Genomic DNA, 25,585 nt, shown 5'->3' on the forward strand with positions numbered 1-25,585 from the left:
TGCAGTTGTCCTGTGCTGGCCTGTTCCATGAACTGAAATACCCCATGGACTTCTCAGTAGTAACCAAGTTTTCAGTGAATCAGACTAAGCTGTAGAGCAAGGTTATGTGAGAAATCTTGGAGCAGGAACTGAACCCACAATTCCGTAAGCCATAACACAGGACTTGATCAGAGAATCATCTTTAAAGTAGGGAGTTTCAGTGTGTGGTGTGGATTTGGGGTTGTTTAGGGTTTTTTTTTTTTCTCCCTTCAGGTTTGTGTGCTTTAATGTTTTGAGTCTTTCTTAACTTCGGACTCTCCGGAGCTTGTCAGGGATTTGTTGGTTTGACTGGAAGCAGGTATTTTGACTTACGTACTGGATGTCTTTTGAATTCTGTGCTGGAAGAGACTATTCAGACCTCTTCAGATCTGTCAGAGCGTGCATATGGTCTTCACACCTGTTCCAGCAGCCTGACTCGGGTTACCCAAGTGTGCTGCAATGACTGCTCAAAATTACCCAGAATGAGTTATTTGGCTTAATTACAATGTTATGAAGAGCTCTGTAAGAACCTAGGGAAGTCCAGCTTCCCTAAATCACTGCAGAAATGAACACATATTTTTCTTTCATTAGATTATTTTCTTACCCTCTTATAAATGTGCAAAATGTTAAACTGATTGATGCGTGGGGCAGGAAATGGGGGAGGCAGAAGCTGTAAATCAGGTGAACTTGCTTGTGTGTCCCAGCAGTTTACATGCATACAGCTGTTTCCTGCTCAGCGTGGGAGGGGATATGGACAAGGCAAGGACTCTTAAAGCAACTGAGTAGAAAGTAGGAACAAGTTGTATCAGAGACAGACAGTTTGCAGCCTTGTTGCACATCTAAAGGCATTGTGTAGGACAAAGCACAATAGATAGAGAAGGGGGGTGGGGGGTGTGTTTTATCTTCAGTGACCTTTTCTTTTTGGGCTCTTCCATCTCCTAATATGACTAATGCTGTACAGGAAGAACTTTTCTTATTCATGCGGTCTGTGATACCTCCACGGATCCAGCAGAGTGCCAAAAAATACAGGAAATTACTTTCACCTTATGAAAATTCATGATTGTAAGGAAGCTCTTAGAGCAATTGTTCTTTGGGAACTTCCCCCCCCAAAAAAATAAGTGATTTTTTTCTGCTAGTGATCCACAGTAAATCTTTCGTAATCCATGGTAGGTTTTTGCAAATATGTGCGTTTTCTCTCCTTTGTGAAAAAGCACTTCTAGTTTAAAATGTTAGGAAATACAGGTCTTTTTTTGTCTATGCTTTAGGCTGAAAGTATGTACTTGTACAGTACACTGTATCCTCTCATCTCCAGTGTGATTCTTCAAAGTGAACTGTTGTGTTGGCATCTCTTTGCAGTTGTACTGGAAGGGAATAAATCTGTTTTGCTAATGGTGTAGAGGAGAATGGATGATTTAAGAATTTAGATTGCTGTTGGAATCTGAGATGGTATTTTGCGAACGTTCTCATTTTCAATTGGTGACTTGGTGAGGGCACCTACTGTCAGTTGGGTCGTTATCGACACAGCCCTGATTTGTGATGTAATGTGATTTGCTGCCTAAAATGATTAAAAGGCAGCCGGATTTTTCCATTACATCATTCTTACAACATGGCTACAACTGTAAGACACGTGTCTGAAACAATGAAGAATACTTTCTTACTGAACAGATCGTCTTCATTTGAAGAAGTGAAAGCGAAGTGTTTCAATGAGAATGGGCTTCTGACAAAGATAATTTCACTCCAGAAGTAAAGTCTGCATCTATGTGGAAACAATCTTTTTAGTTCTATAAAGTGCATTAAGTATCTCCTATATCCACTTACGTGAAGTGGCACTTGATTTGAGTGTGATACGTGGGCAGGCTTGTTGAGAGAAAAACCCCATACTGCACAAAACACAAAGACCCTCATGCATTTTCACGTAAGAGCAAAATTTCTTTGTAAACACTGTCTGTATTCTTCTCATGCTAAAGGATTTTGTACAAGATGAGCAAATCATCATTAGAATGAACCTAAAAGGGAAACTATCTGTAAAAGAGTAAACCCTTCAGAATGTTCCTTTTTTCTTTCCTTTTTTTGACAAGTCTAGCTTAAATGTTCACAAATTGCAGGTGACTTAAATCTTTCCCTTTTCTAAAGAAATGCCAACCAGTCTAGGATATGCTTTTGTTCATGGCTATGAATTTTAAACAAAATGCATTGGTTTCTTACAAACGTGTTTCATTTTTACTCCCACCCAGTGGCAATTAACTGCATTCATCATACAAGGAGAAAAGTAATTCTTTGTGCCGAAAGACTGACTTCAGCAACACTTCTTTGCATTGTAAAGATTTATTAGATAGATATGAGCATTTAGTGAGATCTTTATTCAACTTTGATTCTTCTAGAACCTGTAGGGAATTGCTTATGGAAGAAACATTACCTTACTTCCATGTTGGTGGTATATTCTGGCAGCTCCACTTCATTATCAGCAGTTTATGTGAATTAAGCTATGTACTCCTTCTACTGTTGCAGCTCCTGAAGCATATCAGGATGTTGTCCAAGCTTCCACTTGTGCTGTCGCTCTGTTAGACCTCCATGCATATTGGAAAGTGAAAGGCTATAGTTTAGTTGGATTTGCTATCCTATAAAAAAGCTTAGTTCCCATCTCATTCCTTTTCCACAGGGTGAATCGGTGAAATACTTCCTGGATAACCTGGATCGGATCGGTCAGCTGGTAAGACGTATCTTCTCTTTCTGAACCAAAAGAGCTTGAAGACATACTTGAAGCCTGGGTGTGCTATGAATAGTGGCATTTGATGTTTGGAATTTTTTATAATAATGCTTTAAATAACATCAGTGTTCTTTCTTTAGGCATTGTAAATTCCAGCCTTATGAAACTGAAGCTTAGTATTTGCTTCATCTTTTTTGGCAAATGACAAATACTGTTTATGGAAGTTGTATTTGTGCATGTATTTTATCAGTCCTTCTATACAGCCTCTGGATCTCATTCACTTTTCCTGCTGATCTGATGGATGCTGCTACTTGAGGTATCAGAATGAAACTTTACCAAACAAAAATAATTGCCAGCACTTGTAGGATTCCAAATCTGTAATGGAAACATCTGCCAGGAGACTTGGAGGAGAAAGAAGGGACATGACTTTCCTAAATAGTAACAGTGATAAGCTTCTGAAGAACATATCTCTCTACACTAGTGGGCTGGGCCATGGCCTGTGGTAGAACATGTTGCTGTACTTGCTGGTCACAGAGTGTGAACCTGGGAGAAGTATTTCCCCTAAAGCTTACAAGATCTCCTTTGTAAGAGTAATGAACTGGAAAAAACATCCTTTCAGGGATGACTTGATCTGCTTTACTGAACACTTCTTAAATGGCGATTAAGCTGTAGCTAAGAATTTCATGGCGAAAAAGTAGACGTCAGCCTGAAAATGGGAGACTTGAAAGATAGAAGTGTGAATGAGTGCGTTGGTCCTGTATTTTTATTCTCGTATGTCTCAGGATCTTCTGTAGCTGTCTACAAATGTGTTGAGATAAATGATCAGCAGTCCATTACTTAAAGTTGAGTATTCCTTCTTCACTTGTTAATAAAAAAAACCATGACTCCTGTTGATTGTTCCTATTGTTTCAATATTCTGGCAATAGCAAGCATTTTTGAAGGACTGTTTTTTGACATTCTTCTCCTTTTCTCTTACAGAACTATTTCCCCAGCAAACAAGATATTTTGCTGGCCAGAAAAGCCACCAAAGGGATAGTAGAGCATGATTTCATCATTAAAAAAATACCTTTCAAGATGGTGGACGTGGGTGGACAGAGATCTCAGCGTCAGAAATGGTTCCAGTGCTTTGATGGGATAACTTCAATTTTGTTTATGGTCTCCTCTAGTGAATACGATCAAGTTCTGATGGAAGACAGGCGCACAAATAGACTTGTGGAGTCCATGAATATCTTTGAGACAATAGTCAATAACAAGCTTTTCTTTAATGTTTCTATTATCCTATTCCTCAACAAGATGGATCTTCTTGTAGAGAAGGTAAAGACTGTCAGCATTAAGAAGTATTTCTCGGACTTCAAAGGCGACCCTCACAGGCTAGAAGATGTTCAACGTTATCTGGTGCAGTGCTTTGACAGGAAGAGGAGAAATCGTAGTAAGCCGCTCTTCCATCACTTCACCACTGCCATAGACACTGAAAACATCCGCTTTGTGTTTCATGCCGTGAAGGACACGATCCTTCAAGAGAATCTGAAGGATATTATGTTGCAGTGAAGGAAAACAGGCAATGTTCTGTTAAAGTTTGCCAGAGGGTTAGATCAAAGTTTTTATCCTTTCTTTATGGCCCTTGCATGTGGTGTAGGACCCATGCTAATTACTTGGCTCAGGAATGCTGTAAACTAGCCAGTCCAAACAGAGGAGCTATAGGCCGAAGGAGTCAAATGTTGATGTTAGCTACTGAATCATTTGGACTAGAAACACTACTGAAACATGGCCGTTGTAGGTTCTGTACCTAGTTTGAAATGCTGAATAACACAACCACCTTCTGCCTTCTTAGAAAAAAAGAAATCTCTGACAAATCATGTATGGAAGACACATTTTAAATGAGTATGCTCATTTTTCAGAGACACTAGTCATACAAACTGCCTTTTTTTTGTAGTTTGGAGGTGCTGAATCGATCAAACTAATGTTAAATGTAATGAGATTGGCAGCTGTAATGGAGAACGTTAATGGAAGTTCTGTTCTTAACTCTTAGCTTTGCCAAGGGGTCTGGAATCCGCTTATCGAGGTGGATGCACAGCTCTTGTCTGAAGGTTTTGCATGAGTCTCCTAAGGAAAAAGTATGAAACCACGTAAGGAAACCAGTATTGGAGTAAATTGGGAGGGAAGTTAAGGATATGGAGAAGGGTTTATTTTGCACTATGTGTGAAGGGTATTGTATCATGGGAAAACTGATTTCGTTGGTGAAGCAGCCTGTGCTAGAGCACCTGACCATGTATCTGCCCAGTGAGTGCTCAAGTGAGATGTACGTGATGGAAATTGAGCACTGTTCTTGCACCCACAGTTGGCAGTGTCTGTGAAGGTTTGGTATCTTGTGTAGCAGGGCTTTATCTATATTCAAAACTTTGAAAGCTGATTAAACTTAAGCAAAGGTTTTGGTAGTGCAGCAGCTGCTTGATTACTTCCCAAATGCTGACCTTATAGGAAGACTGAACACCCTAGAGATCCCAGTTTTACAGCTGCACTGATGTGTTTGGACAGCAAGACCTTGCTGTAAAATTAGCCTTTAATCTATGTCTTAATGGGATCTTTAGCCTATAGTAATGCACATGTGATTCTGAGTACGGTGGAGTTTGGTGTTGCCCATTTTGGGCAATGGTTTGTGTGTCAAATTGCAAGAGGCGATGGATAATATTGATATGAACTGTTTCTTTCGTAGCACACTCAATCAGTGTAACTAACTGTCAGGTGCCTTTTTTGTGTACAGACATACCTGATCTTTTGTACTACCGTGGCGAACATGGACAAACTGAAGATCTGCCTTTCATATCAACACTGTAGGCTGTCCTTTAGGTAATTTTCCAGCAGTTTACTGTGCAGTTTTTGTCACAGTTTTTATCCAAGAAGAAAACCTGAAGGGCTGTTTGTACCTATAAAAAGTCAGCAGATTCCCTGGAGTTCTTATCCCCTTTGAGCCTGCAGTGGCATGTCAAAACAAATGACGGTTTACTTCAGCTGGTAATCCCATGGGAAATGTGGTCAAAAAAAAGTCCTGTTATCCTTTCATGCTAATTTGGATAAAATCTGGAATCTTTCTTCCTCTCTGAAGCTTGCAGATGTTCATATCAGTATTTTTCTGTAGTTTCCTAATGTAGCAGTCTCTTGGCTTTGTGCAGGCTTCAGAGTGGAAAAGATGTGGCTATTTCAGTGCTGTGCAACATGCACAATATTGAGGTAAGAAGCAACTGAAAAAGTTACAGATAGAAAAGTTTAACTTAAATTTAGAGCAATCTTAAACAAGGATTAACTTCCTTGTATCGAGTCTTATTTTTACCAGGACCAACTCTGTCTTTTAAATATGTATTCATTTTTAACCTTCGAGGGGAAAAATTTTAATGTGACTCTAATATTCAGATGGGGGAAACTCTTAAGATTACTACAATTGCAAAGGTGAATGTTTCAACACAAAGTGAAGCAAACCAGTTTACTTAGATTCAAACCTCATGTAAGGTTTGTTTCTTTAAGCTGAAGACTAAGACTGTTTTCAAAGCTGTCAGATATTCTTGGAGTTCTTGGTAGTAGCTTCCACTTCACTGGGAAAGAGGAGGCAGCTGTGGGCTGACCTGACTTCTAGGTTGACTTGACTTTATTTCCTAGCTTGCTGTGAGCTTTATTCTTTCACTACATTTTCTACATGAGTTGATGGGTTAATACTATGCTTGTTTTCTCGAGTGAGTTAAACATTCCCTGTCATCTGTATTTGTTCTCAAGAATTACCTCAGTTTTATGTCTGAATCTACTGTAGTTTTACCTGAGAGGCATAGCATAGAACTTCCTGTTCTGTTTTTCTCTTGATGCTTATCCATTATTTTGTATCCTTAGTCACCTTATGGAATTAAAACCCTGAACAGAGCTAGTAATGCAACTTGTATTTTAACTTAGAATCTGCACCTGGAAAAGAAACAGCATGAGATATCTCATATTGAGCTCTCAAGCTCGTTTTTCGTATGACACAGCAGTTTTGCACACTAAATCAGAGTTTTAGGGAACCAGTTTGTTCACCTCAAGCCCACTATTGCCTTTCTTTTTATTGCTAAAATGGGCCTAAGTGTGGTGTAGTAGACTGCAGATGAAAGTCAGTAGTTTGGCTCTGTAGGCTCTGTGTTCTGTTGGACTTTGATAGGGATGGTTCACACCAGGAACCCAAGATTAGGAAACTCTCCTTGCAAAAGTCAAGCACTTCTCAAGTTTGCAAAGGATCTGGCAGGTGAGCAAAAAGGACTTGGTTTTTTTGATGGCATCTTTCTCGGCAAAATACACTCCACTTCTTGCCACTGCTGAGGGGTTTTGTGTTTGGTTTTTTCAAGGTAAGCTGTAGTAAAGTAAAGCCAGAAAATCATGTTACGGTAAACCAGTTAATTACTACAGCAGAACTTAGGTAGGTTAGGTCGCACAAACATCTCAAGGCAAGCTTGGTTGGTTGCTTAGTCCTTTCACAAGAAACAAATAGCAAACTTTATTTTAAGTGACATCCTGGAGAACTGTGCAGGTCAACACAGCTGGAGAGAACATCTTTTCTTCTTAACTTTATAGACTTATTGTTCATCTGGCTAGTCAGGAAATGGGTCACAGGCAGGAGAATAATCAGATGGAGACCTTGAACTGCTACTGCCTACTTTAAAGAGCAGCCTTTTGCTGTCCCTCCTCTCACCCGCAGGTCAATGTCCAGTGACGGGGTGTTGCAAGCGGGTTATCTATCGCAGGGACAAAGAGAGGAAGCGCTTGCAGTGTGTGCTTGTAGGAGAGACTTACATAGTCATGCAGTTTTAAGTAGCAAAACCTAAATGGGAGTAATTTATCAAACACTCCTTTGTATCTGTTGTCCTCTAAACAGGCTTTAAGCTAATACAGCATGTCAGTTATTCCTTCAGATTGCAGTGCTGTCATTCTCTGAACAATTCTTAGATGGCATTACAAGGTGATGTGGTGAATTGGAATTAAAAAGGAAGAATATTTCTCTGCAAGAGACATATTTAATAGGCAGTTGTCACTTTGAAGGAATTAAATAGCTGTTAATGTTGAAAATGAATTAATATTGATTATGGAATAGAAGTTATTGGCCACTTCAAAACCTGAGGATGCTTACAGTTTGATAGAAAGAATTGGTGTTATTCTATTTAATAGATAATTTGACTAATTAACTCAAAAATATATTTAGTATTTTAAAGTAATGCTGTATAAAACCTAGAACTAAGTGTGTTATGAGCATAAAGAAGCTCCTGAAAATGACAGTTCACAGGCCTTCTGAGCCAAATAAAGACTGAACCTCAGCCAAGCAGACAGAGTGGAGAAACTAATGGCAAAAAGCCTGTAGTGAAATGGAGTAGGAAGAGCTCATCTGTATGTGGCATTGCAGACAAAAATGTAATTTCACTAGGATAGCTAGATTAGGTTTTGGTGTGAAAACCAGTCCTGGTTACTGTAATCTGCAAAGAATTGTAGGATTAATAAACGAAAGAATAGACATTGAACCACTGAAGAAGCTAGCAGCTTTCTTTACTGACAGGCAGCTACCTTCCACAGAGTTCCATTTTAGAAAACAAGTCCTTTGCTGCCTTTAGATGGCTGTCTTTGTGGAGATTAACTCCATGTTTTGGAGTCTTTTCTATGGATGTACCTCTTTAGTTCTCCTGGAAAAGAAAAACCATTCTGCTGCATGGCACTACAGGATTCCTGTAAAAGGCCCCTCTAATTTTCAAGTTTTGACACTTGACTTAGCTTTGTGTCCTCAGATTTTCAGGAGCACTTACTGGGTTGAAAGACACCTTGATGCATGCCAGCTTGAGACATGAACATGATATGCAGTAACACCTCCATCCATTGCAGCTTGTCATGTAAGCCAAACACTGATCTCTCATGATGAGAACTATATTGATTCCTCAAAGTTTAGTGGGAGCCTCTTTTCTATATCATTTTCTAGTACAAAATCACATGGTGTAGTCAGGGGTTTTAATATAGCACTGCCAACTCTTTACCTCAGTACACTCTATTAATTCTGTAACATGGGAAGTGGTGGGTAGGGCATTTCAGTAGCAACTCTCAAACATCTGTGCCTACATTTGTAAATGAGTGTTCAACAGGTTTCTAGGGAGCATCCAGCATGGATCAGGAAGACTGGCATGGTCTGGGCCAGACTTGGCCTGAATTAACATTGACTCCACACACTTCTAGATGAGGACTGTCTAGCCTAGTGAGGAAGTAATTGGTAAGACAATACAAGACCTAGTGCTTTTTAATATTACCTGTTTTGTAATTAGCTGGGGTGATATCTGCTTTGTGCTGTGAAGTGGGCACTTCTTTGTTTTAACACTAATCTTTTTTACATAGATGGAAATGAGTGAAGCCAGGATATTTGGAGCTGAAACTGCCACTCTCCTACCCAGGTTGATGCTATCTCTTTGCTTATCTTGGTGGTTGGACAGTTTAGCTTGATTCTTGACTTTATCTTTCTATAATGGCATTTGGAAAGCGGTGTTGAAGTTTGTCTATGTGTTGATATGCTTGTTTTCTTATTGGGTGGGGAGTATGGAGGTATTAGATTGTCAGTGCTAGTGGTTCTGTGCCTGGCTTGATGAACTGTATCACAGCCTGGCTCTTGGCATAAGTCTGAAGGCCATATCTTCTGTCTGATGTGAAAATATTCACAGCCAGAGAGAAAAAAAGAGCAGCACTGACTTCCAAGGTGGGCATTCTGGTAAAAAAGCCAAAGTATGTTGGAAGGGAGCAGGAGGGGGGAGCTATTTTTAAACGGATCCCAAAAGCTGATGGTGTTTGGAGACTGTATTGAAGTGAAATGCCATCTGCATTGACCCTAAAAGCTTTGAGTGACTCCAGAGAGCTATTGGCTGTGAATCACCAGCAGCAGGCTGGCAAGACTGTGGCTCTGCTGCGGCTGCACACCCTTCCATTGTGAATCTGTCTTCATCTGTTCATAACTGGTGCCAAAACTCAATTCCTACTAAAATACAGTTTGCAGATCTCTGGCCAGTCAGTGCATCTTACTCCTTTCCAACAGCTGCTTAAACTTTCAAGATACCAGAGCATGAGAAGTATTCCAGGAGAATGGCTAGGTAAGAGACTGTTTCCTTTATTGGAATGAGAACTACAACTGATGGAGAGCAAATCTTTTTGATAAGTAGGATGTGAGAGAGCATCTTATGAGGGAAGTAACAGATTTTGAATAGCATTGCTTCTCTGCTGGTACTTTCCATCAATCTCTTGTGCTGAGCTTGTGTGCAGGCAGTTGGGCACAAAGGCTGAGAGGAGGTAGCAGGGAGAAGGGGGATGTGGAAGAGAAATGATCTTTTGGTAGCTCACAAGACTTGGAAAGCATGGTGGTGGACTTTGGTTTGAAAACACATGTTCGAACTCCCGTTTGCATTGAAGCCATTAACTCTCTTTAGGATAATGAGTGCTCTTCCAGTGAACAGGTTTTGTTATCTGCAATGTGTAATGAGTTTGAATTGCTGATACAGGTTAAGAAAGTATTTCTGGAGACTCCACTTAACAAAATGGCTAGTATTTATTGCTCTTGTGATGAGTTGTCTTGTTTATGGAATCAATATGTATGAAAGCAAACTGACAAAACACAAAGTTATCTCGTGACACAATCATGTAGCTAGGAAGCCAATTAACGTTATCTTTTATTCTGCAATTTACTTGCTCTCTGGTGCCTATGCATTAACACACATACTATGCAATATCATTCTTTTTTTAAACCAGTTCACTGCATTGGGCAAGAAAGGCCTGAGTTTAGCCTTAATTTTCTAACAATTCACAGGGAAGTACTTTAAAAACAGTGACAAACTAAAAGAAGGTGAAAAATGCATTAAGTAAAAGCACAGTTCCAGACTGCTCACATAAGTGTCTTTCTAGCACCAAAACAGCATCCATGATAGAAGCAGCTACTTGCTGTAATAGTTTCAATTTATGAAAACTGTGTACTAGATAAAATTATATTGTGATGTGTAAAAAGTGTATTTTATAGCTTTGGTGACTTAGTTTACTGTTTTGTATATATGAATTTTATAAATCTATTAAAACTTGACTTGTTATACTGTTCCATGGGTTTTCTCTTTCAACAGTCTAAAGTGATGGGGTTTGCTTCATTCAAAAAATACCTGCAAGAGAGACACTTTTGGAATGAATTGCAGCATGGGCTGCATGAAACTGCAGCCATCATGCAATAAAATCCTGTTCTGTGTCCTTTATGTACCTCCCTCCTCTCCAGTTCTGCTCTGAATCATTCTTCCCGAGTGTATCCAGGAATTGAAGGCTGGTGAAACATTAACCTATATAAAGCTTCCAGGTCATTTGCCTGTAGCATTTCAGGAGCTGACTTCAGCGTTAGAACTGATGGAAAGTGGAAAGGGAGGCACAGCTAGAGTTCGTGCTTATGTATTTTAAGCTCAGCAAGAGAAGATAATTAAGCCTGTTGAGTTGGCAGCACCTGTTAGAGATTCCTCTTCTGCTGTGTAGCATCTGATAATAGCCATGGAACTCTACTTGCTTCTTTTCCAGTGCCAGTCCCCTCTGTTGCGTGCTGTGGTATCTCATACGGCAGTGCTGAACCATTGACCTTTAGAGAGTCATCGGTATCCCTGTCTTATGGCATTGCCATCCTGGCGTCAACTAATTCTGCCAGCTCCAGTTCTTAGGAATGTCGTTAACCTTTCCTCGCTTGCACTTGAAAGGTCACATCTGGCAGACTTTTGTGGCAAGTCTTAATTGTTTCTTGTGTGGACTATTAATGCCTAATCAATTACATTGGCAGGTACACAATTGGAGACACTTCATGGAGTTTGTTTGTCCTTTTTGCTGATCATTAGAATTGTTAGGTCCTCAGTTACATCAGGCTTTTGGGAATGGTTGACTCATTCTTACTGGAGATGCTGAGGATTTCAGGTAACAATGTGCATTGGTGGTGGTCAGCACCTCTGAAAATGAGGGCAGATAAATTACAAATCCAGTATGTAGTAGTAGGGGGCTTGCAGGTGTGGTCATGTTCTTTCTAATCTGAAAAGCTCTCAGCAGCATCTCCAGGTGATCTCTTTGGTCAGCTCTGTGAAAGCAAATTTAACCCTTTTCTGAGCCAAAATATCCCCGTGAATTACAGGCCTATAATATAGCGTCTAGAGAAAGCGTAACAGGTTTCTTAGTGGAGCAAGTAAAGAGCTCTTTGTGGCAATACCTGCTGGAGCTGGGTGTTGTGCCAGGCTGTTGAGATCCTTGAACGACAGACAGGTAAGGGGCTGTTTTAACTTGTCCCTTCTGCCTGCTCTAAAGCTGTTTGGGGTGTGGTTGGTTTGTATTGATGGAATTTGTCTGAGTTGCTGAACATCCAAAGTTTAAATGAAAATGAGAAATAACTTTGTCACTGGAGGGCCTGCCCAGCTCAGTCCTTTCCTAGTTAGCAGTCACGTACCAATTTTGGTGGGATTTACATTACTTGGAACTCACCATGAGAGGCTTGAATCAAGGTGTCTTAGTGACACTGTTTTTCCACACTTGCCAGTATTTCTGTACCTCAGACTATCTCACTTCACACAGCAAAGATGTCCCTTTCGTAACTGAGCTGCACCGATGTTGCCCTGTAAGAACAAAGGCTGAAGCAGTCAGTTCTGCAGGTAGGTTTGTCTGTTCAGTGCCAACAAATGCTTGTACCCCAGGGAGAGACTGAACTCGATGTATTAACTTTGAATTCTCTTCCACAGCTCAGCATGGCTCCCTGTTACTTAGAGCATCTCTTCTGCAACTTCAGTAGTGCAACACTTTGAAGATTAAAGGAAAACATGGCTATTTCCCCAGGGAGAGGCTTCTCTAAAATGCAAAGTAGGCAGGGCTGTGTAGCTTGTGTTTTTGCTGAAGTGTTCAGGGTGTAAGGTTTGGATCGGTTTTAGTAATATTGAGGTATTAATTACACCTCTTTGAGGAGGGAAATGAAATCCTTGTGGTTTCTAGCTCCAGTCTGGTGCCTCATTATCCTGTACAGATCCGAGAGGAAGTTTATCCAGTTACTAACAAAAATGATCAAATTTCTTGCCACTCTGCCCCAGCCTGATTAGCATCATGGAAACCTGTGTGGTGCTAAGGGAGGAAGGGTTGTTAGAAAGAGTGTGCTTTCTTTTAAAGCCTCATTTTGCACAGCAGAAACAGACTTCAATTAAAAGTACCATTTTTAGGGGGGTGAAGTGGTCACATACACAGTTAAATCGGAAAGTGCTGGATACTGCTAATGAAACATCTATGGAAGACGCTGGGTTTTCCTCTCCCACCTTTGCAAGCTGCTGTAGGTGATGTCACCCCTAACTAGCAAAGAGTCTGGGGATTTGGGGTTGTTGGGGGGGGGGTGTGTATTTATTTTTCCCTTGACAGTTGCACTGTACTCCCTTCAGTTACAGCAGCTTCTTGTTTTAAGAATAGAGTGGAATGTTCTGCCTGTTTATTTTTGGGAAAAGATATTTGACTTTATGAGCTTGTAAAGCTATTAAAAGACTGTTTTCTGCTCTGTCCAGGATTATAGGCTTCAGAAGTTGCTTCAAAACAAGAATCCTTGAGTGTGGGGCAGAAAGGGTATGACTGGAGTCACTTTGATCATTGAGGATGCTCTAGGTAGCCACAGGATGATGTTCTGAGTCAGATGAGTCTAACATGAGTCTGTGTTGGAATAATCCCTAAGGCAATGATACATGAAAGATAACAGCAGCTTCAGGAGGGAGTTATGTGTTTCTGCTGGGGGATCTCCTGAAGGTAGAGTTTGCTTCTATCTACCTGTTACAAAAAGGCACCCATAGATCATGAGGCAGAGAAACAGAAGTGCTTGTTTTCTGGGGCTGCTCTGTGGCAGTCTGCTGGTACTGTTGCCCTTTGGGACTGGCCTCCTTTCTCATGTGGGTGCCAAGTTCCTTTTAGTGCCTGTCTCCTTGCAGGAGGCTCACCAAACTGTGGCAGAAGTGCTGCACAATGAACACACAGGTTCTCCTACCCACTGCCTTACTACACAGTGAAACTGTTCCTAGACTGTTTGTAACTGACTCCAGTGTTGGATGCTGAGTTGCAAGTAACTTCTGGGTGTGCATTTACATATATATATATATATATATATATATATATATATATATATATATATACATATAAAATACCCTACTACTTCTTGCTGATGGTTGATCCACAGCTTGACCTTCTGAAATGCCTCCTAAGTATCTCATCTGTATTTCTGTTCCACAGCTTACTCCGCAACTTATTAGCTGCAAGTTCTGCTGCTGTTCCCACACTCATCCAAGTAGAAGTGTATCTCCCTGGAAACCTGCTGCTTAAAATGTGGGAAATCTTATTTAGGGGCTTACCTTCCATTTGTTTTACTTCTAATGTCTGTCGGATGTTTCCTGCCCTGCTACAACTGTGGTACATGCAGGGAAGGGTAGGAATTGCACCTTTGTGCTTTAGTCCCAATTATAACCTTGATTTTCTGTGTAACCGTAGTCAGTTGCTGCATTCCTTTGTGACCCAGGTTGCCTCCATTCCTTACTCACCCCAGTGTAAACTGTGTAGTGTAAGTGCAAAGTATTAGTTACAGACTCTGGGAGGAAAATATTGCTGTATCATACAGCAGCAGCACTAGAAACCTTTACTGATGGGAAGAATAGTCACCTCCATGGGAATGTCTTTGCATGAACAAAAACCTGCACTGTAATATAGCATAGACCTTCTCTCCTGTAGCTGCTGAAGGACTTTAAAGTGTATTCAACCATTTTCTGCCTTTCACTGCAAAGTTGCATCTTGCCTGGGGACCTTCTTGAGCTGCCCACGGGAGTAGGTGAAGCTCTTGAGTTGCAGTGTGAATCTCTGGGTTGCCATGCTCATTTATTTCTTACCTGGAGCACTTATGGACCAGCTGAGCTGGTCAGTGATGGTTTTGTCCGTGATGGTGTCAAAAATACCTTGGTATTGGTAAGCAACAGCTCTTCAGCAGGAACTCATGCTTTTGTAGCAGAGCGACATGGGTCTGTAAACCAAGTGTCATGTAAGGAGTTTCTCACATGTGACCTCTGCCAGTTCAATTTGTTTCTGTGCCACCCCCTTTCTCTGCTGTCTTTGGGCTTCGTTATGGTAGAAGGCTGCCTCCTTCCCTTCCCTTAGGCAATATTGTCATCCTGAGTTTATGGCCTCTTTCTGGAAAGCTTCTAAAGTTCATCCTAATGATTCAGTGCAGAATCAAGTAATAGCAAACAAGGCTGAACAAACAGTAATCTCTTGCTTAAAATAGTAAATCTGTTAGGACAACTGAGTGAGCATGGGGGCAGTACATGGATTTGTAATTCAAGCGGGATCTGCTTGGAAAATTGCTGCTGGGAAGAATGTCTTGGATGAGAAACCCATGGAGCTGATGTTGCCAGGAGAGGGCGGCAGCAGCAGTTCTGCAGCTCCGCGCCTGCGCGAAGGCTGGCAAAAATGCCTCCAGGAATTGCTGTCATCGGTCCCGAAGCCAAAACTGCCTTTTCCTCCCTGTATGAATCATACGGATGTGAAGTCGTTTGTATTTCCGGAATGCAGCTTACTGGGAGATAGTCTTTCCTGCTCACCTGCGTGTGTTAATCTCAAGCTTTTCTCAGATGTCTTCCAATGATCCTCTCCCTTCCCGCTCCAAATGTACGTAGCAGGATTACTGCATGGTTTGAGGCCTTCCAAGTGCACAGGGCAAAGTGCTCCGGAAAGCCAAAGCTATTAGGTTCTCTAAGGGAAACATCCTCCCTCTCCTCCTAGCTGAACTGGACCCAGTGCTACCCGCTGATGTATTTAAATGGGAGCAATCTGGAGCGTGGCCATGTAGCTGTGAGCTGCAGAGAGTGTTATCGGTGCTGAGGTCTGGGTGAACAGGGGATGGAGAGAGCCGACTTTCCACTGTGTGTTGCTGTTACAGAACTGGAAAACCCATTGGCCTCTTGAGCTCTCTCTATAAATAGCTGGAGGAACAGCGTGCCCCGGGATGGGGAGGCAGGCTCTTTTAGCTCCCAGTGCCAGTGCAACACCCCTTCCTGCTCAATGGGTGACTTGTGGAGCAGAGAAGAGGGGAAGGGCCAGCGTGTTCACTTCTCAAGGCAGAAAGAGAGGAATGCATGTGTAATTCCTCCTCTAAGTTAATGATCAGTGAGTGTGTGACTGTTTTCAAAGGTTTTTCTCTCCTGTGCCAATCTCCAGAGGATGTGAGTAGTTACAGCTCACTGCTCCAAGCCTGGCTTTGTTTGAACTGAAGCAGCTCTGGAGATCCCCTTGAATGTCCGCCAAAAGACAGTCATCACTAACACTGTTCTTTATGGCAGATGAGCTGCCAGGGATCTTTTTGCTTTACTTACTGATTCTGTGCCTGTCCTCCTCCATCTCCCCGGCTATGTATGCTGCAAGCCTTTGTGTGCTCCTGCTCTCAGCACGACCTCCAGCTGATGGGGCAGCAACCACAACGCAGATGAACGTTCACTATGGAGGGAGAAATCTCATCTGTGCTTCAAACTGAAATGCTAAGCAGAGAGCTGTGTGTATGGGAGATCTGCCCTGGTTTGATTTGCATCTGTTTGTTCAGATGGCCCAAGCTTCTGTGTGAACATGTTGAGTGTTTAGCATGGACCTCTTCCTGCCTGACTTCAGACCAAATGAAATATAGCAAGAAAATAGAAGCGCCTACGCAGGACTTGATGTAGGTTTGGAGTAGTGCCGTCGCTTAGACCAGGACAGGAAAAAACCCTTGGGGAAGAACTGATCACATCAAAACTATGTTAGCAATCTCAGAAAAAGAAACACCTTTTATTCCTGTGGGGAGCTGCTGCTTCTCTCTGACAGCAACAACTTGTGGTGGGAAAGGTCAGAAGCAGGGCAGTAATGTAACCAAAGCTGTGGGGGCAAGGCTGGCCTAACCAAAGGCAAACCCAGCCTAGTTTTCCTCCCACCGCCAACGCTGAGGGGACGATTCCCCTTTGGACAGTTTTCTGGAACTCAGTTTCCTCCGCAAGGAGGAGAATTTGTCTCCGAGAACTTTCCGTAGCCCGCTGCTGTCCCTAGCAAAGGGTAGGTCCTTCTTCATAGCAGGCAGTTGTCCTGTAAACATTTCCCACTTAGCCAGGGCATCCACGGCTTTGTCTACTTGGGCCAGTTCCTCCTCGGAGACGTTCCTCTCCAGGGCAGCAATGCACATCTCCAGCCACAGTTCATAGTCTTTGATGGTATCCGTGGACTTGGTGTGCCCGGTGAGCTGGGGCTGGCTGTGCGCCTCCGCCAGCGAGCACGAGTGTTCATCCTGCTCCAGGTCCTGGCCGATGGAGAGGGCCTGGCTGCACGTGTCTGGTGTCAGCGGCTCAGACAAGGAGGTCACAGCCTCGGAGTCGTTCTCACAGCACATCCCAGAGTCTGAGCTGAAGGGAAGGATGTCCTCCGAGGCGGACAGGTCCGCTGACTCTTGCCTTGGCCATGTGGCCAATACAGTCTGCGTCCAAGCGTAGAGCTTCTGTGGTGAGAGGAGAAAAAGACTTTGGTTTGGGGAATGACCGAAAACAGTTACCCCTTTCCCAGTGTTTGCCAGAAGAAAATTCACCTTGGGTGACTCAGCTGCAGATGCTATGGTCCTGTCTGCAAGAAGATGGGTTCACACAACTTATAGTTACCCTATGAAGCAGGGGCTTGCTCATCCCATTTTGTTGGAGCTAGCATCTGTGACAGAGCTGCCTTCAGTCAAATGTGGATTGTACGACTAGACTGTAGCAATAGCACAAGGGGTAATGGGTTCAAACTTAAACAGGGGAGGTTTAGGTTAGATATAAGGAAGAAATTCTTTACTGTGAGGGTGGTGAGGCACTGGAATGGGTTGCCCGAGGAAGCTGTGAATGCTCCGTCCTTGGCTGTGTTCAAGGCCAGGTTGGATGAGGCCTTGGATGACATGGTTTAGTGGGAGGTGTCCCTGCCCATGGCAGGGGTTGGAACTGGATGATCTTAAGGTCCTTTCCAGCCCTAACTATTCTATGATTCTATTATTGAAGATGGTAGAAAATGGCACAAAATCTCTCCCTGCCATGTGGATGTGATCTCCACGAGAGCCAAACCAGTGCCTCTCTAGAGGAAGCTGTGTCATTATAAAAGCTCCTGAGAGAGTGATGAAGAACCTTGTTTCACCATGATGCTAACTCCTGTGCTAACGTGTATTTTATTCCTGAGAATAGCTCATCCCCTCTTGAGCTGAACTGCACAAGGGAGAAGGCTTCAGGAAAGAACTAATGAAAGGAAAATGTTTGAGACCATTTCCTTCTTAAATATTATATGCTACAATAGGGTGTATAATGGGTTGCTTCTGGCACACTTATTCCTTATGCTTTGGGGAATGAATCGCAGTACTCTGGTCATCACTAGATAAAAGGTGATCTCCTTGTCTTCCTTGTTGGCATATATGAGGGGTTTATGTGGTTTTGAGCTTTTTCACACCCTTGTGGCCTGTTTCTTCATCTTTACTTTCCGCAGCTCCCAGCTGAGATGTTTGCAGAGCCCTGTGATTGCTTTAGGAAGCAGTGGTGACAGGGTATTAACCCTGGTGGCTGAGTCCGTACGTGTTCAGCTTGGGGTGAGCTGCTGGAGAAGCAGCAAGAGATTCCAAGCCCTGCAGAGCTCCCTTTTCCCGCTGCTCCCTCCCCCTTCCCTTCTCTCCTGCTCTCTCTTTAGGCAAGTGACAGAGAGGATAAAGAGCTCAAATTGAGTGGGTGGGAGCCATGAGCCCTGTTTCCCTGTTGCTCATTTCAGTCTGTGCATGGAGCCTCGGGGAAGAATTTCATACGAGAACAAAATGGACCCTTTCAGCCCAGGGAATCCACCCTGTCCCCTCCCTCTGCGGCAAGAACAAATGTAAAGGGACAACTTTTCTTCTGCCTGATCCCACCTCCAAGAGCCCTTCCCTCCCTCTGTATTTAAAACACAAAGGAGGCACCAGAAGCTGCGCTAGGAACTGGACTAAGGAAGGGGAAAGCAAAGCTCATTGAAAGCTGTAATTGACCCATGACTTTGTAATGTCTCTTGAAATTCCCAAGAGTCATGAATCTGGAAAGGAATCGCAAATGCTGCTTAGCCCCGTTCCCAAGAGAAGAAAAAGCTGTGGAGAAGAGGATGTTCGAACAGTCCGTTTGGATTATTGAAGGCAGAAGGAGGGAATGATTGACTCAAGATCACTACCAAAACCCCAAAATCTGTCCCGTCTCTCACTGGGTGGCTTACTGATTCAAACTTGGGCAGGGTTTGTAGGGCTGCAGCCTCTTTTTGTGTTCTCCTATTTAGCTATGAAGGGATAACCTCTTCATGTGTTTAGCCTGCAGGCAGGAGCATTTGAAGTAGATGCCCACCCCAGGTAAGTCACCAAGAATGAAACCTGTTGTCTGACATCCCAAGGGGCTCCAGGTTTGCCGCAGTTTCCATGCTCCTCTGCCATGGCAGCACTGAGATTAGAGCAGATATTGAGGTTAACACCACAGCAAGGATGTAGCTAACCCAGCCTCTAAGAGCAGCTTTCTTCTACTAGGTGCAGAACAGCCTGGGGATGCTGCAGAAGCTGCAGGTGGAAACGCTTGTTGTGATGGGGAAACACCATAAGAACTGATTTGCTGTCATGTTTCAAGATGACTCCCGCTGGAATAAGCAGCTGCGATACAAAACTGGAGCGTGTTTGAGTGCAACTGAGATAAATAACTAGAGGGGCTCTTCCTCCTGCATAAGGACTGGTTTCCTGTCCTGTCCCACATGCTCTTCTGCCCATCGCTGTGTCTGAGTCGCAGACTTAACACAATCATTTCAGCAGCATTACCTGCTCCTGGCGAGGAGCAGCTCTGTGTCTGGCATTTCCTGTATTTACTATGAGCGTCTGGGGCTGTTCTGTGGCAGGGGAGGATCTGTGCTAGTTTTCCAAAGGGAAACGTGGCTTCAGACTTGCACTTGGCCTCTCAAATCATGCTTAGGAAGTACCTTTGCAGTCTGGTATTGTCTCCAAATGCTTTGTGCTCTCTTCTGTCAGGTTCCTTAACTATTTAATTCGCCTCTGGCATTTGTATTTCCTCTCAATGCTATAGCAAAGCCTTTTACAGAGATTATCACAACTCTTACACCGGTTTGTACTGTATCTAGCCCAGCTTTTCGCATCAAGGAAGCAGATGTGACATTTGGCAAGTGTGTCCTTCCTTCGGGTCTGTGTTCAGTGTCACCAGGGGATGCCGAGCCAATTGCTGTATTTACTGCAGGTGTAAGGGCAATAAGGTTTCTAGAAAAGCTTACTGCAGATGGCCATTCTCTTCTAGAAAGCAATAGCTGCATGCTGACAGGCTGGGTGTTGGACTGAACCGGGATCCATTCCTCAATTTAGGCACCTCTCAGAAGCAGGGAGCAAACATCCATGGAGTCAGAGATGGGACTGCACAGACAAGCAGCAGAACCACACAAGCATGGTTTGGTTTGGTTTTTTCCCCCCTCCCTGTCCTTCACCATGCTTCTGTGTGTCTGATTCCAAGCTGAATGAAACTAGAGGCATCCCCATTCTCATTCTGCAATATATAACAAATATAACCCACAGGCTTTAAAATAGGCAGGCATGGATAATCCTGCCTCTGAATATGATGTGTGTCAGACAGGAATCATAACGAGGGAGAAAATAGGGTGCTGAGTGAGAATGATGCCGCTGTTTCTATTCAGCAGCCATTTGGCTACCAAATCCTGCTTTTTAGACAGAAGAGGCAGTAAACGCTTTCTAGAGCTAAGGGTGTCCTAGCACTATTCCTGATGCTGTCTAACTGTGGTGTTAGCAGTTTTAGGGGTGGGAGAGAAGAGACAAAGATGAGTCAGGGACCCTCCACTTATTAGGGAGTAATAATTTGGGATCCTTTCTCATATCATTAAACAGAGGAATGGCAGCAAAGTATCTGCTTCATATTTTCTCCCTGTTACCAGCAGCCTTAGAGAGGCAGAAAAAAAGTGTCCCACAGGAAAGGGCATTGAGATGTGGGAATTGCTGTGCTTGCTGCCACTCTGGTGTGAAATCTGCCTGTCCATCTCATTTTTGGGAGTAGCAAAACATGATTGGGCTGTTGCGCTGTCCCTTATGAACAGCCAGAAGCCCTAGAGCTTGTGTGAAGTGCTATGGGGTTGCAACTAGATGATCTTTAAGGTGCCTTCCAACTCTAACCGTTCTATTAGTCACAGACCATGTGTACAACATCACCCTTGTTTAGGTGTAAGCTTCCTCCCTTAGCACCTTGCACTGAGAGCATCTGCATTTACCATGCTGCTATATTTAATGCCGTGCTCTGGGGTGAGCTGTTCTGCTCCCTGCTGTGTCCCCTTGCCCTGCGAAGGGGCTGGGGGATCCGATGGGCTGATGCTCACCCTGTAGCGCTCGATGAGCTTGAAGCCCACGACGTGCTGCAGCTTCCGAAGGCAGATGGGACACGGCTCCAGGGGCCGCAGCAGGGCTTCATCCAGGCTCAGCGCGCCCTGCATGATGCACTGCAGCCAGCGGCAGGTCCCCAGCCCCATCAAGTGGCAGATCTCGTGGCAGGTCACCTTCAGGAAAGCATAAATCACAGCAGTGCATGGTCAGTCCTGCTTGCTCTGCCTCCTCCTCTTCCTCCTTTGCTGCTCTACTTCCCCTGCTGCCTAACAGTCTGACTCACTTGTTGCTCAGCCCTGGCCGTCCTCCAGCCTAGGTTTTTCTGAGGTAGAAGGGGAATATCCTCCCTTCTTCCCAGGTACCCCCAAATCCATGTCTGTATGGTGGAAAAGCACGAGTGGGTGTCCTGTTCAGAAGCAGCTATGGGAAGACCCTGTGGATAGCATGTTGAGAGCCGTAGGGCAGTGCTGCTGTCACTCTCTTCCCCAAGCACAGCATGGGTTTGGTTATTTTGTTGTTTTGCCTTGTTTTTAAGGGGGAAAACAGTCCCAGTGGGGTCTGAAAAGAGCAGCACAGTCCATGTGGGAAATCTGTAAGATGCTGTTGGCAGTCACAGATCTGGGTCTTTCCAAAGCAGATGCTCTTATCGTTTGTGCCAAAGCAAAAACTAAGCTGCAGTCAGCTGGCCAAGCGTGACTGCCTTGGGAATTGGTGACTGTGGAAAAGCTGAGGATGGAGGGTTCCTCTCCTCCTCCCCTTGCCACCAAACATCATTTGAAACTACTACAGGAAGAGACCTCGGACTAGAAAATCCCAAGCAAACACCAGAAGAGGCACAGAGAAATGGCATTGAAGGTGTTGGTGTAGCTGCTCCATGTGGGCCAGCTTTGGGAGAAACATTGGAAGCAGAGCTGGCATGAGAGAGGACAGCACTGGTGAAGAGGATGTGTTGGAGATGAATGGGGTTTAATGGCATCTACCTATATGTAAACTTGGCTGGGGTGTTTTTCTCATCCATCTGTGCAGGCAGCTCTGGGAAGTGGTCCTCTCCCCTAATGGGTACCAATGCCTGAGGTAGACACAGTCACCCCTTCCCAGCCATTCATTAGTTAACACACAGCTCCACTAGATGATACTCTGATTAACCTCCATGTACTGTGTCTGCAGCTAACATCCTTCTGCATGTGCATCATCTGACAAGCAAAATATGTGAGATTACACCCTGAGCTGGGCAGGGATTTTGTTTCACTGCTGCTCCATGACATAAGGTAAGTCCTGTAGCCTCACCATCCAGCTGGCACTATGGTTTGCTCCAGTGGCAAGGGGAGTAAGAGTTGCCTATACGGTGCGCGTGTGTTAAGTGTGTGGACTTAGCTGTGATTGCCAGTGTGTTCTAGGAGCAGTCTCACGCCTGCTTCGCTGGTCTGAGACATGGATTTTGCCCTGAGTATTTAACCCTACACAGCAAGAGATACAGCGTACAGAGGCTGGTCCTACCTTACAGCACTGGACCATCTCCTGGGCGCTGAGCGGCAGTGCCCGCTCTCTGCTTTCCTTGCTGACCTGGCACGGCTGCTCCTTCTGTGTGAGTGGGCTCCAGCTGCTGCAGCCAGCCTGGGGGAAATCCCCAGAGAACCTGGCAAAGCTGCAGACTCCCACCTCTGTGAAGAGAGATACAAGTTAGGCATCAGCTCCCTTATCTCTCCTTAGGCGTCATGGAAAGGTAGCACAGGCCGGTTGAGCACATATGGTGTGGTAAGGCACTTCCCAAGGGGTTTGTAACACCTCAGTTACTTTGACTGGATCAGGAGCCCTGGCTCTCCTTCTTTTGAACTGGGAAAACTTAGTTCATCTTATTAGGAAGTGAATAAGATGTTAAGGATAAGGTTTGGCTATTGTAGGGAAGGCTTTTTGGTACAGTGCTGCCTTCTCTGCCTGCTGTCCTAAGGACACCAAACCCACCTTGTCCTGGCAGGAATTTGCTGAATGTGAAGCTCCAGGTCTCACATGGGTAAAGGTCCAGCAGAGTAAGACCAAGGACACACAGGGCATCCATAGGCTTGTTGTTCTTCAGGAAATTCAGGATCCCATCTGGATAAATACAAGAGAGATATGTGTTAAAATGAAGCATCCCTCTAAAGCGTGCTAGAGCCAAAGTTGCTGCTGTTCATGGGGAGGAGGATGTAATCCAAGCCACAAATAGGCAGAGCTGCTGGATTTGGCATCTTGGATCAAGAACTATGGCTGTGTAGATCCATCCCCTCAAACTGGAGTATGAGCAGGCCTGACTTGGAAGGTGGTGCTGAGCACAGAGCTAAGGGGAATTCAGTATTAACCCATGGAAATAAGCACCTGGAAGCAAAGGAATTTCCCCGCAGGGATTTCAGACCTGAGCTGGAGTAGTCACATTGGTGCAGAGCTGGGTTTGTGCTGCCCATGGTACCTGCAGAGAGCTGCTTCCGGATGGATGTTTGTGCAGGAGTGTGGCAGCTCACAAACCCCTGTCCCTGGGGAGCTGTGTGACACTTGAACCCACAGCTCCTATCATGAGAGGCCGGTGAGTTCCCCCCCTGCACCACCCAGGCCTCTAATTTACTTTGGCTCTGGACAAGGGATGGGAGAACTCGGAATACACCAAATCAACAGCGTCTTTCCATGGAGCTGATGTGATCACTTTGTAGAGCTGGACCTAAGCATAATAGCACTGAGAAATACAAAGAGCAGAGCAAAATATGATGGAAGTCAATTTGGTTTTTATTCCTGTTTCCAGCCTCGAAGTTCTGGGTTTTCCATGGGAACAGGATTCCGCCCTTTTCACTCCCTTCCTCATCCCCTCCCTGCTCAGGCAATGAAGGGCTATTTCAGGCGTTTCCTAAGGGAGGGTTCGTGCTCCTGTGCCAATCTGATGTCTCTATGGGCTCCCTGTTCCCAGGTCCTTACCTGCGTGAAGCTGCACCCTGTCTGTGTCCCGGCTGTGGCGGTAGCAGCAGTGAATGGAAGAGATGGGGATGGAGGGAAGGCACTTCACACGGAGACCCAGGAAGAAAGACTCAACACAGCTCTGAAGGGAATCCAGCAAGGAGAGCCCGGCAGGCCCTTCGATTAAGTCTAAGAGAAGAGAAACTCTATTATCAGTTCCTTAAAGCCAGAGTGAACCATAGGGTTTGAAGGGGTTTTGGGGGGCTGGCTGCAGCAATGGAGGAAGAGGAAAACTGGTTCATTCTCAAGTTAACTGTCTACTCTGGGATGTGATGGGTGTCTCTAGGGGGTTATACAGACATGGAGGAGAAGAGGGGGCTCTTTCTGAGAGGTGGCTTGAGGCATTAGTTCACTCTGTCATTAGGAAGGTCGTCTCCTATTTAAGTTGTGCAGAAAGATTAATGTGGCAACAGGCAGCTGAAGTTTACTGGACCATCAAGGATGGAGCTCCAGGAATGCTGTTTTATCCAGCATTGTTTTACATATAGATACATATGGATAGCAAATCTCACCCAAGAGCACACATACCATTTACAGGGTAGGTCTGTCATCATGGTTTGTGACTCTGGACTGGGGGCATGTCACAGCCTTTGGTAATGCACTTACCTTTGCTATGGGAATTGCATTTTGCATCCTTCGAGGAGGATGTCAGCATCACCCTCCTCCCTCCTGTATTTTCTCAGTGAAGATGCCCACCTTACCTATAGGTTGCAGGTAAATGTGCTTCCGATAGAAGCTCTGCTTCCTCCTCAGCATGGCATGATAGAACATCTCAAAGTCCTCAGGTGCATCGGGGTGGCTGAGGAGCCAGTCGAAAGCCGTCCGGATGAGCAGCGTGCAGAAGAGCGTCCTCTGCGGGTTGTAGGCTTCAGAGAGGAACAGCTTCTCCGCCCTGGAGAAAGCCTTGGCATAGAGCTCCTGCAGGGCTGGGTTGGTGGAGATCAGCGCATCCTTCAGAGCCCGGGGCCCGAAGCTGAACTCCTGAGCGTGCTTGCACTGCAGCATTGCGGAGGGACCCACCGGCTGCGGCACTGCCTGCAGGAGGGGATGCATCAGCACATGGCTGGGACCTGGAAGCCTTTTCACCCTTTGCTCTCCCAGCAGTTTGGCCCAAGATCCCAGCTGTAAGGGTTGATGGGGAGCTTATAAATGCTGTACACAGAGCTGGCCTGGAGCTCTATGCTCTTACCTGAGTAGCTGTTGCAGGGTGCTCTCCGTGTGTATGTCACTGGTTTACGGACAATGTACCAGTAGATGGTGCTCAAGAATGCATAGCCCCAGTATTGCTACCAGATGTCTGCACTGAAGCAGTTCGATGTATATCTTTTTTTCCTGGTGCTTTATCCTGAAGTCCCAGTAACAGGGAAAATACTTCTTTGTGTGTGCAACTGTCTGCACTGGCCTTTGTATGATATCAAAAGGTGATGCTC

General features: G+C 44.5%; 2 protein-coding genes across 3 annotated transcripts in view; one reads left to right on the forward strand and one right to left on the reverse strand.

Annotated features, from left to right (window-relative positions):
- GNA12 (G protein subunit alpha 12) overlaps positions 1-10,821 on the forward strand; it is a 44,018-nt gene extending 33,197 nt beyond the window's left edge. For both annotated transcript variants that reach the window (XM_080618022.1, XM_080618023.1), the window contains 2 exons: positions 2,678-2,728; positions 3,704-10,821. In XM_080618022.1, the coding sequence (XP_080474148.1) occupies positions 2,678-2,728; positions 3,704-4,273 (621 nt within the window). In that variant the 3' untranslated portion in view covers positions 4,274-10,821. The remainder of the gene's footprint in view (positions 1-2,677; positions 2,729-3,703) is intronic.
- Positions 10,822-16,703: 5,882 nt separating this feature from the next.
- AMZ1 (archaelysin family metallopeptidase 1) lies at positions 16,704-25,160 on the reverse strand (the record flags this gene model as incomplete). Its single annotated transcript, XM_080617381.1, has 6 exons — positions 16,704-17,273; positions 21,173-21,349; positions 22,674-22,837; positions 23,139-23,267; positions 24,117-24,284; positions 24,857-25,160. The coding sequence occupies 6 exons, from the start codon at positions 25,158-25,160 to the stop codon at positions 16,704-16,706; spliced, it is 1,512 nt and encodes a 503-aa protein (XP_080473507.1).
- Between the last annotated feature and the right edge of the window lie 425 nt (positions 25,161-25,585).

This window comes from Psittacula echo (assembly GCF_963264785.1).
Source record: "Psittacula echo genome assembly, chromosome: 5".
Taxonomy (NCBI): domain Eukaryota; kingdom Metazoa; phylum Chordata; class Aves; order Psittaciformes; family Psittacidae; genus Psittacula; species Psittacula echo.